Source organism: Phanerochaete carnosa (assembly GCF_000300595.1).
Source record: "Phanerochaete carnosa HHB-10118-sp unplaced genomic scaffold PHACAscaffold_1, whole genome shotgun sequence".
Classification (NCBI taxonomy): domain Eukaryota; kingdom Fungi; phylum Basidiomycota; class Agaricomycetes; order Polyporales; family Phanerochaetaceae; genus Phanerochaete; species Phanerochaete carnosa.
Window position 1 is genome coordinate 268,963 of NW_006767628.1, and position 15,101 is coordinate 284,063.

The 15,101-nt window shown below is 52.8% G+C and overlaps 2 protein-coding genes across 2 annotated transcripts; one reads left to right on the forward strand and one right to left on the reverse strand.

Moving 5' to 3' along the window:
* Positions 1–3,228: 3,228 nt before the first annotated feature.
* PHACADRAFT_246067 (uncharacterized protein) lies at positions 3,229–4,596 on the reverse strand. Its single transcript, XM_007391226.1, has 5 exons — positions 4,352–4,596; positions 4,052–4,295; positions 3,913–4,001; positions 3,608–3,858; positions 3,229–3,533 (listed from the first exon to the last, which is right to left on the reverse strand). The coding sequence occupies exons 1-4, from the start codon at positions 4,428–4,430 to the stop codon at positions 3,797–3,799; spliced, it is 474 nt and encodes a 157-aa protein (XP_007391288.1). The 5' UTR covers positions 4,431–4,596; the 3' UTR covers positions 3,229–3,533; positions 3,608–3,796.
* A 2,774-nt stretch (positions 4,597–7,370) lies between these two features.
* On the forward strand, positions 7,371–8,489 carry PHACADRAFT_246070 (uncharacterized protein). Its single transcript, XM_007391227.1, has 2 exons — positions 7,371–7,987; positions 8,044–8,489. The coding sequence occupies exons 1-2, from the start codon at positions 7,775–7,777 to the stop codon at positions 8,374–8,376; spliced, it is 546 nt and encodes a 181-aa protein (XP_007391289.1). The 5' UTR covers positions 7,371–7,774; the 3' UTR covers positions 8,377–8,489.
* The last annotated feature ends 6,612 nt before the right edge of the window (positions 8,490–15,101 follow it).

A 15,101-nucleotide genomic window follows, 5' to 3' on the forward strand; every position in this document is an offset into this window, starting at 1 on the left:
CAGCGGGCTCAAGGCCGGGCTCGGAGCGTAGTCAAGCCCCAAGCCCGGCCCGGAAGCCCAGGCTTGGGTGTGCTGGCTCCGTTACCGTTCCCTGAGTTCATAATAAGGAGAGAGCGACCTAATATGCACATAGAAGACAAAATGTAGATATTCTAGATGTAACGGCTCCCGCCGAGCACGATTGTGCGTCACCATCTGGTGCCTGCCGTAGGCGCACGCTCGTGGACTTCGCTGCGACTCGACTTGTTCCACAGGTGTAGATCTTCTGGAGGTTATAATTTAGTGAGTACATGCAGTATTGATCTACTACATCCAAATACATTCCCTTTTGATAGCACCGGAACACTCGTTGTATTGTGAGCAAGCCCGGGCTTAAGCCCAAGGCTTGGGCCGGGCTCGGGCTCGGCTCGGGCTCAGGGCTCGGCTTGACGTCGCCACAAGCCCAAGCCCGGGCTTTGAGCCCAAGCCGGGCCCGCACATCACTAACTAGGAGTATGTCTGCTGCGCTTCTCTTTTTATTTTTACCAGATGACGAACATACATGCAGTGCTCATTCTTACAAGATGCAGCCTAATAACCTCTGACATCATCGTCCTTGTGCTGACATGGATCAAATCATTCGCGCACTGGCGAGAGATGCGGCGGCTCAAGCTCACATCGTCTATTTCAGCTGTACTGCTCAGAGACGGTATGCAATTCATTTCACTCATATATGATGTGGCTCATGGAATACTGGCAAAGGCACCACTTATTTTCTGTAAGCTATTAAACCATGTGATTCTCCAATGGCCCTGTCTAACATAAATTCCCAGTGCGCTTCTAGGCATAAGCGTTCTACAAATCCTGACATGGTCAACTGACTTCACCGGTGATGTAAATATTCAAATGAACCTTCGCAAATGTTCCTGATCTTGTGCCAACAGGGCTCATTTACGAGCGCTTTTGTTCAATACATGGTAATTGTTCCATAAGCTCGGAATGCAGAGATAATTTTTAATTAAGCGTTGCTGCATGCAGCCCCCGCTGTTGGTGCAACGCTTCATCCTCAACCTCCGCCAGCTCGACTGCACTGCTCAGGCTAGCAAAAACGAGTCTGACACGCAGCACTTCTCCCAATTCTCTGAGCTTTAGGGTACCCTCCGATTTCCTCGGGAATATCGGGGAACCTCTGGACTATGTTCAATCGAAGCCAGCTGGTGAAGACGACGACAACGGCGACGGTCATTGCGTAGCGGAAGAGTCGCGAGAAGGGCTCGAAGAGGGTCTCGTGCAGTATGCAGGCTCGTCGACGATACGTTGGAAGGAACTACTAGCGGGAGCCGGCATCGCCCCCGAAAAATGTACTCGATCTACCGAACGTGCGAGTGAAGAAGACGAAGTCGAGATGTCTGCAATCCCGCTCGAAATGATGATTGGACCTTCGTTGGCCACTGAATAGGTGAGTAATCTGCTCTATGCTCCGTCCGACAGGACAGCTTGACGTAATCGTCATTCAGTAGATTCAAATATGCGGCAGAGCTAGAATGAACGACCACCAATGATCACTTACTGATGTGCTGCTCAGTGCTGGCGGCGAAGCGGACAGTCGCTTCTTACTATCGTATCATGCTCCGGCTTCCATATGATCGCAGTGCGATGGTCCGGATACTTTCAACTATACGTCCAGCTTGTAGGGCTAACGTCTCTTACATGCGATATATCTCTGCATTCGTCTGTAGCGTCTCTTTTGTTGTGTCCTTACTGAGTACTACCGTGATACGCAAATCATGGGCGCAACCGATGAATTCAAGTATGGCATGCGGTTCTACCCTAAGGTAGTGTTCAGCAGTGAACATATAAAGTGGACGACGAGCGCACATATAGGCCCGTGTAGACTGAAATTCTCGTGCCTCTCCCTCCAGCTATCCCTCGCCCGCTCATCGCCGTCACAACCAGATTCAACACGCTGAGTGCTGCCAGTGTTGCTGCCACTGACAGTCCAGCATGTCCTCCGACCATAATCAGCATATCGTGGTCCTTTTGTAAAGCTGAGCCTGGTACCCATCTGTCATTATCGGCATTGCAGTCGCGGTGAGGTCTGACGCGTTCAAGGTAGATCCTGAGACTCGTCGGGTTCGCGTACGTCGTCGCCGCCCGCCAAATCTTGTTAGTGCAATACACCAAACGCGCCTCACCGCGTCCGAGAGCAACATCTGTTGCAAATGTAAACGAAACAGCAATAGAGGTGTGACCCGGGTATGGCGTCTGGTACGTCGCTTTTAGGTATTTAAATAATGTCTCCAAAGCTCGTCACGGCGAGCCGATCGAGGAAAAAGCGTGATATCGCATGGCAGCTGTAAAGATGAGGATGTTCCGGGGGAAGACGAAGAGGCAATGCCACCACCGGTCGGCATAGTGCGTCGTTGGCGAGTTGATCTATGTCTTAAGGCATGACGCATGCTACAAGCAGATCGATCCAAGTGCGAACGACGACTTCTACTTCAACGCTGCATGTTGGCGCCGTGCCAAGAATATCGGAGGTTGAGAGTTATGAGAGGGACGAAAAAGAGAAAGACATGGAAGGCGTCGTGTGTATCGGCCTGCAAGCGAGGTAATTTTGTGTTCGCGCAAGACAATTCGCCTGGGGGAAAACATCCGCTCGAATGTGCGTTATGAGATGGCGTGCTAGGGATTGGAGGATATCTGAGGTTATGAGTTATGTGCGAGTAAGATTAGACACAAGTACGTACCGCGAGAAATACGTCACACAAAGATCCGCCGCGCCGCGCCTCTACATATCGTAGAAAATTGGGACGTTTGATTATGAAGTTATACAAAAAACTCTCTCGATGGTGACTACTTAGTCAGGTTGTGGCTGCTGTCACGGTAGTTGTGGTCGAGCGACGAGGGTGGTGGGTATCGCATGCTGCAATGACTGCCCGGCGGAGTGATGGTCGAAGTAAGAGAGAAAGCATCTCGCGAGAGCACTTCCCAAGACTTTGTGCGTCTATATGTACCATTGAATTGAGGAGAGTTCGCGTAGACGTGAAAGCGTACCTGGCGTCGCCGCGAATGCAAGAAATTCAGCGACGACTATCCGCCTCGGCTTCCTATGTCACTGATTATGTCAGCGCTATTAAACACCGGCTACTTACCACATTTTCCCACAGTCATTGCTACCCTTACCTCCGCCAGCTTTCATATGTAACACAAGCGCGTTCTTTGCGACGCGCCTCTTTGCTTATCTCGCCTCCGCCTCATAACCTCAATCTCATGAGAGCAACCACCTGCGGTACACACTCATATAGCTTGTCCACTCTGCTCTTCCTGCTGGGACCTGCCGGCCCAACTCCTCAGTGCGCCATGGACGCCATCAACTCCCTCGGCCTCAACACCACCTATTGCACGGGGAGAACTCGCCTCTCGAGACACAAACGGCGGTCGCGACGCGGCTGAACACGCTGAACGTGTTGAGTCCCGTGGTGCGGGTGGATGACGGGTGGGCGATCGTTAGGGGGAGGGGCGCGAGAAGCTAAGTTTGCATGAGCCAACGTGTACGTTTGCTGCCGCATTCATTAGCGATGTGCTGATGGCGGAGCCCTCTATCTGGCCTTCTTTATACCTGCAGAAACGGGTGCGCCGCATCCCGCTACGTCATCGCAGTCCGCGTCGCAGCTTGCAGACTGGTTCGAGCTTTATACCGATGCGCTCGAAATCAACTTCCAGACCTCAACCGCTGCCACGCCCATACACCATGCCAGCGACACGCAGAAGTGGAACGTCACCCTCCAGAAGTCTGAATGCTCGCAGCGCGTTCCTATCTGCGGAGCGTGCCATCGTTGCAGCGGGCCGGCTGTTCGAACGTGCGGCATTTGCGGGGCAGGTCTTTCGTGTCCAAATTCCCAAGTGCTCACGCTGATGCCGCCGAATCAGGATGACTTTGCCGGCGCGATTGGACTTTCCGTTCTGCAGCGCGCCCCACATCGGCGAGAAGGTCGCTGTCATCGGAGCGCGCTCTTCTGGTGCGTGTTCCCTTTTCGTAAGGCTTGCTTAAGCCTCACGGACGCTGTAGAGCACGACGCCGTGTCCCTCGGCGTCATCGGTGCGCCTCGTACCGTGCTTTTCAAACGTGACAATGCAACACCGCTCGCACACGTTCTCTATGTCGATGAACCCATTCTGTCTTCGCGCCATCTTCTCAACGCAGTGGGAGGCTGCGCCCACAGAAGACGTCGACTGCGCCAAGTTTGCGCTCCCGTTCCCGTTGCAAAACACCTCGCAAAGCGCACAGCCGTGCGTGTATGCAACGATGACCAGTGAGCAACCTAGAATGATGTACGTACGTACACGCAAGCGCTGACGTGAGGGCTAGGTCGCAGAGACTTGGAAGACTGGAGAGAGCGAGATATGGCCCTTCGGACGGCGAGGAAGTCTCGGGCGCGCCCTGGCATCTCGTGCGTACAAGAGAGCATTTCCTCGATGCGCCTTGTCACTCTTATGGAATCGTTCAGCCTCCGTATCTCGTCTCATCGCTACAACATACCACGGCGCATGCCACCAGATCATCGACAAAAAATCAAAACGAAATCTGGTGTCGACATGGCAAGCTTGAAGGCTTCACGTACACCGACGCGTGCTTCAGAAGCGGAACAGAGTTGGAGGTTGACGTCGCCGTCGTCGCCACCGGGTGCGTGCCTTCTCCTAGGACGGTAGTCACATGCGCTCATATTGTATTTGTGGCAGGTACGACGATGGACGCCTCGTCATTCGGGACCGTGGCGTAAGATGGCTTGGGAGGCGTGAGTCCTCGAGACATGCGTCTCGAATGGCCGCACGATAGATTCTACCGCGAGCGTGCGCGTTCGCGTTGGAGCGGGTCTTTCTGCGGGATTCTAAGCGGAACATGATGATGATGATGACAACGTATACCTCGGCGGTGAATGCTTCATCGCGGTTCGTCGATGTCATCTAATGCAAAGGTGCACGGGAACAAGAAAATCTACTTGTTCAATTTGTCAAAGCGCGGATATGTTTGGTGCTGCGAAGGACGAGAGACTTGTGAAGAGGTTTGGTGCCGGGTTAGCTGCTATTCCCGCCATCATGTCAAGTTGGGCGACACGCACGTGATGGCGGATCAGACACAGGGACGCCACGAAGGCGGAGATCTGATGTGCGATCGAGCACGGTCTTTCGGTTCGTCGTGAGTCGGAGTCCCAGAGCCGTGCGACCGAACAGTGTTCACGCTGAGCACCCTACATGTTGCCCATCTCGCAGGGTTTAGGGCTGCGAAGGTCGCAAGATCAGGTGCGTTCGAGGTGCTCAAGCACGCTCGTACCGGGTTGGAGAGCGTCAGAGGGAGATGTGGCCAGGCTGCACAGCTCTCACAAGAAGATAACAAAGCGTGTCATGGGACCCAGACCGGGAAAAGCCGCCATTTCAACAGCGTAGAGCTATTGCCCAGATTGGCGACGGTGGATGCGACCGCGTGTGGACGGAGATCCGGAACAACCCGCGGATGCCACAAAGCCCGTGCCCGCGAGCCTTTTGTGTGCGAGCCCCGAAATTTTGACTCCGCACCCCCGTGCCTGTTTACGTTACTACCAGAGCTCAGGTCACTGTCACTGCACCCGTGGACTATGCCGAACGTAACTGGGAGAACACCAGACCGCGAAGGTGATCGTCCGGGGGTACGCGGCATCCATCAGGCTAAAATTTCTGTTTCGGTGCAAGTTTATTGCAGATTGAGAGACTCTGTCTGCACGTGTGCCCTAGAGATGGAGCATCTCACCCGCACCATTCGCATCTGTTCTAGAAGGCGTGATGGGGCTGTATGGTGTTACAATGTCAAGGCGAACATGAACTGGCACTTCGCAGGCGGAAGGTGCAGTCGAGATTGAGCCGCGATTTGATGTCCTGTTCCCGACAAGTCTACCCGCGGCATTCAGCTAGTCGGTTTGCCTGTGCAGTCTGAAACGCCTGCTTTCAACAGGATGGTCTTCCATGCGACCTGCGTCTGACGATTGACGTTCTTCTCTCGCTACACTTCTATCTGATTGTTACACTGATATCGAAAGCTGATACTCTCGGGTCAGTGCGGTGATTATCACAGCAGTCAGCTGACGTCTGTGTGACAAAATGAGCTGCAATCTTGGGATCTACAGTGATATGCGGCCTCCCAGCACTGTGCGTGCCGCAATATATGGCCTGTGTACATGAGTTCGCCTTCCTGCACAGACCAGCCCGCACCTTCTGAAGACTTACCATAAGAAATGTGTCTCAACCAAATGAAGTCTTGAAGCAGGAAGCACAAACAGCGTACGGGTTCTCTCTCCTGGAGCACACATACTCTGCCTCTGACGCGCAAGCTATACATCCAGCCTAATACAAGACTATGTCTTTTTCTCGGTACTGGGTACGTTGTCGCGTTGCCAAGCCTTGACAGGCTGGCTAGGCGTCGGTTTTTACAGCCCCCCTTGCTAGTGCAGCGTTTCATCCTCAACCTCCGCCAGCTCGACCACACCGCTGAGGCTAGTTAAACTGACCTCGGCGCGCAGCACGTTTCCCGCTTATCCCTGAGGTTCAGGGATGCCATCCGATTTCCTCAGGAATATTGGGGAATCTCTGGACCACGGCTAGTCGGAGCACGTTGAGGAGCACTATGGCGACGACAATCGCTGTGTGGCGGATGACCAATGGGACGGACTTGAAGAGGGCTTTGCGCAACATTCGGGCCCGCTGATTGTACACCTAGACTCAGGAACCGATGGAAGCCGACATCGCCCCAGCTTTGCGATCTAACGAACGCGCGAGCAAAGAAGACGGCGTCGGTTCAATGACCGCTTTCCCACGCGAAACGGTCCTTGGACCTTACATGGCTGCAGATTAGGTGCGTGTTTTGCTCTATGCCTGTTAGGGCGGCTCCGACGTGTTCGTTTTCGTCGGCTGTCGACTCCACTGTAGAATATTGAGTCGGGCTTTCACATGGAGCGGCGCGGGGCCTGAAGGTATGTGCAGCTGCAAGCCGAAATCAGTGGCTAGCAGGGGCTCAGGACAACGACAGTATCAAGGGCGGCTGCAACAAAGGCTTCAACAATGACGAGCGAGGGCAAGAAAGGCGGCCATCCAGACCAGGAGGGAGTGGGCATCTCGAACTAGTTTATTAGAGGGGCGGGATTGTGCGCCTACGCGGGGACTTAGACGGATAGGCCAGGTATCACCGCTATGATCCACGAGTGCGATGTAGAGTTTAACAACATATAATAGAAATTTGACAGTGAGGGTGACGTAGAGCCGCAGGCTTTAAGGAGGACGCAATCACCTACAGCCTGATGCCGTCGAACGTGAATACACTTGTCGCTTTTTGCCGAAGTGTTCACACCGATGCGCACACTCGTCGGTGGGAAAACTAGATACATGGGCGACGCGAAGGAAGGCTGGTACAAGTAAGATTCAACGGGAGGAATAGTGTTTAGTTCTACCCTAACTATAGCGATCAGTAGTAATCATGGAAAGTATAGCAGCGAGCGCAAATATAAAGTCCACAGAGGGACAGGTCGGTGGATTTTGATGGTGTTCATGGCGTCCTGATGTACGTTGAAGCCGTTAGAGAAGAAAGTCGGTGATAGACAGACCGTGTGCCGGTCCTCGAGCAGGTGAACTACTAGCGATCGTCGCGATGGCAAGCGCATAAACAGCGGCAGTGACGCAGAGCGGGTGCAGCGGAGGCGAGTGGTCGCCGACGGTCAGCTCGTGCTATCATCTGCCGAGATACGTCGGGAGTGAGACGGAGGGCTTGATGAGTGCGCTGACCGTGATAGGCGGATCTGCGCGGTCGTGCGCCGAGATGCTCGTTGCCTATGGGATGCAAGGTTATGGAGTGCGCTCCTTCACCACGGACGTCACCATAGATAGTACGCAGCTTGGTTGTCGTCGAGTAGCCATGGATCACTCTGGTCGTGCAGGTGAGCTGGAAATTGTTCGGTTAGCGCCGTCCATGCGTCGACAGGCTCTGCCTCCGGGAAAGATCAATGACGGAGCGTGCATGGGTTCGAGTAGTATGCGCACCTCTGTCCTCTAGGCGATCTTCTCGTAACTGCGCTACCGCCTCTCCTCTGCGCCCACCGCCGAAAGCTCCCGAAGTACGCCTGCACCCAGCGCAGAACTCGTTATGCTCACATACTGACATTGGCCGCTGTGCGCATTCTTCCCGCAAATCCCTGGATCTGCGCAACGAAATCAAATTGCAGAGGATGCTTCCACAGTAAGCGAACAAGGCGCGCGTTTTGGTGTCCTTGTGTGCTTATGTTTTGTGTCAACAGCACCGCTCCCAAGGTGGCGATGAGCGTCGTGAACCAGAACAGCTTTGCGCCGTACAGAAAAGTTAGGAGCTATTTCTAAGCAGGACAGATGGTGCAGCCTGCTCGAGTGCTTCAAGGAAGGAGCCAGACGTGCGTTTTGTCGGTGAGGTGAAACGACACCTTGCCTCCTAGGGTTCCGTTTTCGCTCAAAGACGGCGCGGCATCCTACAGTGCCTTGATACACATTATCGAGCGCTGCTTGTATGGTAGAGGAAATAGAAGCGCGAGTTTCATGGTAGTCGAGCCGAGTGGGGAAGTATCAGAGGGAGATATGAAGAGGTTGCGCGACGCGTACAGGCCGAGAACGAAGCGGACGACACAATCAAGAGCGGAAAGAGTTATCAGCTCAGTAGCAGATATCGGCTTATCGTCTAAGCCGGGTACGGATGAGGCGATGTGTAAGTCGACGGTGGTGGTGGTGGTGGTGGTGGTGGTGGTGATGGTTAGAGAGGAGTAGCCCGCAGATGCCGCAAAGGCAGGCGTCCATGCGTACGTAATCTGGAGCCTGCGTTTTCGAGCCGCTCATCTGTGCTGTACTACCAGGGTCCGTGTATATCACGGTTCGCGTCAGAGCCATATCTGCATTATGCACATGCCATTGTTCGCAACGTATTGCCACTATATGCTGCGGGCTACGCCGAACGTATCCGGGCGACCACCGGACGAACGAAGGCAATCACCCGGCATGCGGTATCCACCAGCCACTGCTGAGGTCCACTTCACTACGAGTACATCGTAGGTTGGGAAATTTTTGGCCGCATGCATGCACTAAGGATGGGGCATTTCGTCTGGTGCGTCTACATTCTTTTTATAAGATGTGATGAGACTACGGTGTTGGAACGGCGAGCCTGAGGCCGACTCAGAGCAGGCAAAGATGCATTCGAAGTTAAGCTACGACGGTTCTTGTGTCGCCGAAAAGTTGGATGGCTATCACAAACTAAGACACTGCGTCAACTCTCTGTGTTCTCACGCATAGCTGAGATGGCAACATGCTTTGATTGCGCCGCGGCCTGCTGCGGACCGCGACTGAGCAGATGCTCCTCTTTGGCCATGCAAACCCGTTATCGTTGCCCTAGAGATTTAATCTCTAAAGTTGAATGTGACCCTGTTGATCGTCCCTTCTTTGTTTAGATCTTGCTGTGGCATTCATCGCCCCCGTGATGTCCTGGCTTCTACCAGTTTGCTTGCGGCGTTCGGCTTAGTTGTTAATCTATCTATCAAGCGGTTTAAAATGCCCGGTTTCAACAGAATAATCTTCTCTGCCGCTGACGTCCGGGTGCGATATGCCTTCCACGCCCATTGCATTTCTATCTAATGGCGCAGGTAACCACAGGTTGCAATGGTCTCGAGAAGCCATGCCACACCTGATGATTCACTGCAGCGATTACTATGACATATCGTGCGTAATTGAGCCGTAGCTGAGTCTTAGAACCTGCCATGAGCTGTCCCACAGCACTTGTACAACAGTATATATAGCCCATGTGCGAGTTCGCCTCTCTGCACTGACTAGCCTGCGTCTTCTTACACCACAGGCAACATGACCCAGTCAAATGAAGGCCTAAACCAGGAGCTACGAGAAGCGTAAGGGTTCTCTCTCATCGGAGTATACATACTTTGTCTCTGACGTAGAAGCTATGTGTTCAGTCTGACAACAGATTATATGGCTAATGCACTATTGTGTATGTTACCTCGTCGTTAAGCCTCGGCGGCACTCTGCTGAATAACTCTCGTCCTCAGGCCTTGTGGTCTACGAGTACATCATTACACTCGACCAGGAAATTGCAGTAGTGTGGAGAAAGAAGTTTACGGCCACTTCACCGCTGCTACTGGGCATCCGGTGGCTCATGGTCTTGGGCCCAATTCTGCCCGCTATACCTGGGGGGCAAACTTGGTGTGAGTATCTCGACCGTTCAAATCTTCAAGATAGACTGACCTCACAGCACTGCTTTGCAGGCATACGATGTATTTTCTGGCAGGATCTTCACTGATGAATTACTGCACTCGCCACAAGGTGTAGACCGTATTACACGCTGTCGACGCTCGTGTACGTGACAACTACAGTCCTGATCTCGGGTGAGCGTCGAGCACACTTGCCGTCGAATTACATGAAAATGAGCTGATTTTTTTTTGACTAGTATTCTCCGCCCTGCGTATGTACGCGCTCTGGAAATGCTCTAGGATGAGATACATCTTCCTTGCGGTTGTGCTTACGCTTGGGACGGTCCCGGTTTGGACAAATATTGTGAGCTGTCCCTTCATCAGTCACGTAGTTCAAGTTGCTTTTTACTGACCTACATCCAGTTCAACTTAATACGCGCCTCAATTACTTTCGTGGACAGCCCGCTGCTCTCCGGATGTTCCGAGTTCATCGGCATATCGCTGAAACTAAACACCGAGTATGTTCCAGCCTGCTACGCTGACCGCTTGGCTGTGCGCTGACTGTATTGTCTAGGTGTACGTCTGATGCGCTTCAATCTCCATCCTTACTGCATTATTAATCCATATGCAGTGTTCTTTCTCACAAAATGCAGTGTGATAGCCTCTGAAGTTGTCGTCCTTGTGCTGACATGGATCAAATCATTCATGCACTGGCAGGAGATGCGGCGACTCAAGCTCATTTCGAGTTCGTCGATTTCTTCTGTGCTACTCAGAGATGGTATGCGTTTCGCTCTCCTCTAATTGCTCATATATGACGCAACTCATGGAATATTGGTCTAGGTACTGTTTATTTTCTGTAAGCTATAACGTCATATAACTTTATAACGACCCTTTTTAACGTATAAACCCCGAGTATACTTCTAGGCATGAATGTTCTACAAATTTTGACCTACTCAACTGGTATCCTGTATGATGTGAGAATTCAGCTGCCTCTCTCCAGAAATATTCTGATACTGTGCCGACAGGGCTCCTATGCAACATTCTTTGTCCAGTACCTGGTGATAATTCCATAAGTCTGGATGGTGACAATAATCACTAACTAGGTGTTGCCGTTTCCAGCCCCCATTACTGGTGCAGCGCTTCATTCTTAACCTCCACCAGCTCAGCCACACAGATCACGCTAGCGAAAATTACTCCGACTCGCAGCACTCTTTCAGCACCGCCATAAGCTTCAGGGTGCCCTCCGATCTCCTCGGGAATATCGGAGAATCTCTGGACCATGGCCAGTCAGGTTGGGCTGAAAATGATGACGATGAAGTCTGCAGCACGGTGGCAGAGTCCTGGGCAGGACCGGAAGGGGGTCTCGCGCAGCATACAGGCCCGTGTGCCACCCACTGGGGGGAGCCAACCAGGGCCGACGTCTCCTCCGGGCCAGTTTTGCGATTCACTAGACATGCAAATGACAAGGACGCCGGCATTCCCGCCCGGAATAGTGATTGGAACTTCTGTGGATTCCGATTAGGTGAGTGTTCTGCTCATCGTTCCGTCAAGCCAGCTTGACATAGCCGCCTTGAAACAGATCAGATATGTGGCGGGGCTGCGAATGTTTTGCAGTCAGTGACCACCGACTTGTGCACTGCCGACGGTGGCGTCGAAGCGGACAGTCGTTTCTCGCCGTATGACACTCAGCCTCTCATATTTATATTAGATTTTTGGATTAATGTTTCGAGCTCGTGTTCGCCGGCGCCTCGTGCGCACGTTGTTTACTTGTATTTGTCTTATATTGCGCCCACGTTCGTACCCAAGACATTTGTAGTGTAGATAACTACCCGCCGAATAGACCGTGAACGTGTGAACGCTTGCGGGTTTGCCCCTCTCGACGATGTAGCCCACGACGGCGGCCTGCATCTTCAACAATTCAATACTAGTATCGGTCTCAATTCCACTGTCTGTATTCCTCTTAACACTTTATTGATAATTTATCGTTATGAATGACACGACGCACTCCTAGGGGGCAGCGGTACAGAGCCTCGTACTCGTACAACTTGCGGAATTGGTGTATTAGATGCTGAATGTACGTCGGCTCCCGTCTATTGCGGCCCTTGAGTTTCATTCCCACTGCGATGGTGCATATACTGTGCGCAAAAGCGGCGAGTCTGAACGTACTTGCACTGCCAAGTTCAATTCGTGTACAAAAGCTTTGTTGAGACGGACAAGTGCTATAAAGGTGTCTAGCCACACTGACAGAAGTGGAGCAAAGTTACGCCACGAATGGCGTCGGTTGCCCCCAATCTCTCTTTCTTGCGGCGCGTCCAGAATGCAGACAAGTACACAAACATTGCCAAGTAACCGGAACCGCGTAGCGCGGCCTGTAGAGCCTCCCCTGCTTCGCCTTACTCTCTCCAGATTCCACACCAATCAGTGACCTCGACACTCGTCGTGAAAGGAACTTCGCTACACACGTAGCGGTACCACCGGAGTTGCCTGCACGATTCTCGTCAGCGCTCCTCACGAAAGAAAAAGTTCAAAAAAGACTCAGCGGCGTGCCCATCGCGAGCCACATGTGCGGCAGACAGTGGAGCCTGCGCCAGGGACCTTCAGCTCGTCCCAAGCGTTGACGTTGAGGCCTGAGGCCTGAGGCCCAGTGAGAACCTCGTCCGTCTGGCGCTATCTGAGTCGACCTGAGTCGACCTGGATGGTGGAGTGTTGTAGTAAGGGACCTAAGGTCTACCCAATCCATCAGAATATGTCCGCACAAACATGGGTTGACCGCGGGTAGATCTGGACAGTACCGGGCAGGTTTGATCAATTCCATGAGCTGCACCCTCAATTCTTTGTACTTAATTCGAGTAAAATTGATATTATATTTTGTGCTACTCATATATGCTCGGTACAATCCAGATCTATCGTACTCTACACCCACCGATCCTCCCGTGCTCTGCGGTCCCTCCTCGGCCTACCGTGGATCATCATGCGGTCGGCCGAGCGTCAGAAGCAAGGCGGCCGTGACCTCCCCGTCGTCCATCGCGCGATACCAGCATCCAGCATGTCCTGAGCGCATATACGTGATGAACAGAAACAGACATGTCTGTTGGTTGCTGTTGTGAGCACGACGCAGCTGTGAAAAGAGCAAGTGTAGACGCACCTTGAGCCCGCCCCCAACATTTGCGGCAGTGTATCGACTGGCTCGACTGCCCCTGCGATGTTGAGTACAACACAGCGCCGAGAGGCATAAGTTGATGTTAAAAGAGACTTTCGGTGTTGGTATTTGCGCATATACTCACCTGCTTGCCAGATTGGATAGCGGGACGGGGACTACAGGGATGCGGGGCGCGACGGGTGGCATGGTGGGGGCAGCAGAAAGAGAGCGGCGCGGCGCTGTCGCCAGAGGTGTGCCCTTATATAAGTGGGATAGGGCACCTCGGCTTCGATTTGGTGGCATCGGTCGGCGGCGTCGGGACATTGGAGTCATTAGTTCAAAGTCCTCGCATTCAGACTCGGATTTGGATTTGGAAAAGAGTCGGTGGCGTTTCGACACGTTGGAGAGGCATTAATGGACGCGTCAAAGACCACGGTGCGCCGCCAACTCAACGGAGACGCAGCCGATGGGCGCGGACGTCAGAGCTTCTCCGGCGTCTGCTGATTTCTCTGAGGTCGCTGGGGGTGGATCAGTGAATTTTCGATAGGCTCAGATAGTCCTCGGTCGCTTCGGGCGGACGGGGTTTTTCACTGGGCCTGAGGCCCCACGCGCTCTCAGCCTCGCAAGCGCGCGTCGTCGAAGCCGCGTGATAGGTTGAGCCGGACCCTCATCGATGACGTCATAAGGCTGGAAGGCAAAAATGCCAAGACGGTGGCGGGAAGGGTGCGCACCTGTCGAGCGTAGGGTGGGTGCTGTCCCAGTCGCGGAGAGCGGTGTAGATTACCGCATAAATGCATATCTTTGGCTGTGCGCGTCTCTTATTCCCGCCCTGAATGTCTGTCCTCATGATCTACCGGCCTGAGCGTTCAGCGCGTCCATCTATCTGTCAAGTGATTTGAAATACCTGCTTCCATCAGAAGTATCCCCCTATGCGCACCGCCGCGCGAGGGAATTCCGCTCTCATCATACTTCTATCCGAGGGAACTACAGACTTGAGGGGTTACTCTGATGTTCTAGTACGGTGATTATCACAACAGTCAGATATCCGTGCGCCAAAACGAGCCGCCACCATGAAGCCTTCCGTTCCGCAGCACATGTGTCACGATATATATATCCTACATACGAGTTTTCTTCCCTGCACTGACTAACTAGCACCGCCTCTCACCACAGGCAACATGTCCCAGTCAAATGAAATCCTGGAGTATGAAATGCAGCTAGTGTATGAGTTCTCCCTCTCTGAAATACACATACACTATCTCTGACGCACAAGTCAGTCTGACAACAAACGACGTGTTTTACTCGCTACTGTGTACGCTGCTAAGCTTCAGCGGCACTCTGCTGATTAACTCTCGTTCTCAGGCCTTGCAGTGTATGAGTACGTTATAACACTCAACCAAGAAATTGCGGCAGTGTGGAGAAGAAAGTTCACGGCCACCTCACTGCTGCTACTGACTATTCGGTGGCTCATGGTCCTGGGTCCAGTCCTGTCGGCTGCACTACCCGGTCACAGACAAGATTGGTGTGAGTACGCCGATGCTTAACAGTAAGGATAGATCATTGGCCTTATGGTACCCTTTTACAGGTGTACACTGCATTTTATGACGAAACGTTCTCTGATAAACTGCTGCATTCGATATAAGGTGTAGATCGGATTACACGTTGCAAACACTTGTGTACTTGGCGACTACAGTTCTGGTCTCGGGTGAGCACCAAGCACATCTGCCGTTGGATTACATGAACATGAACTG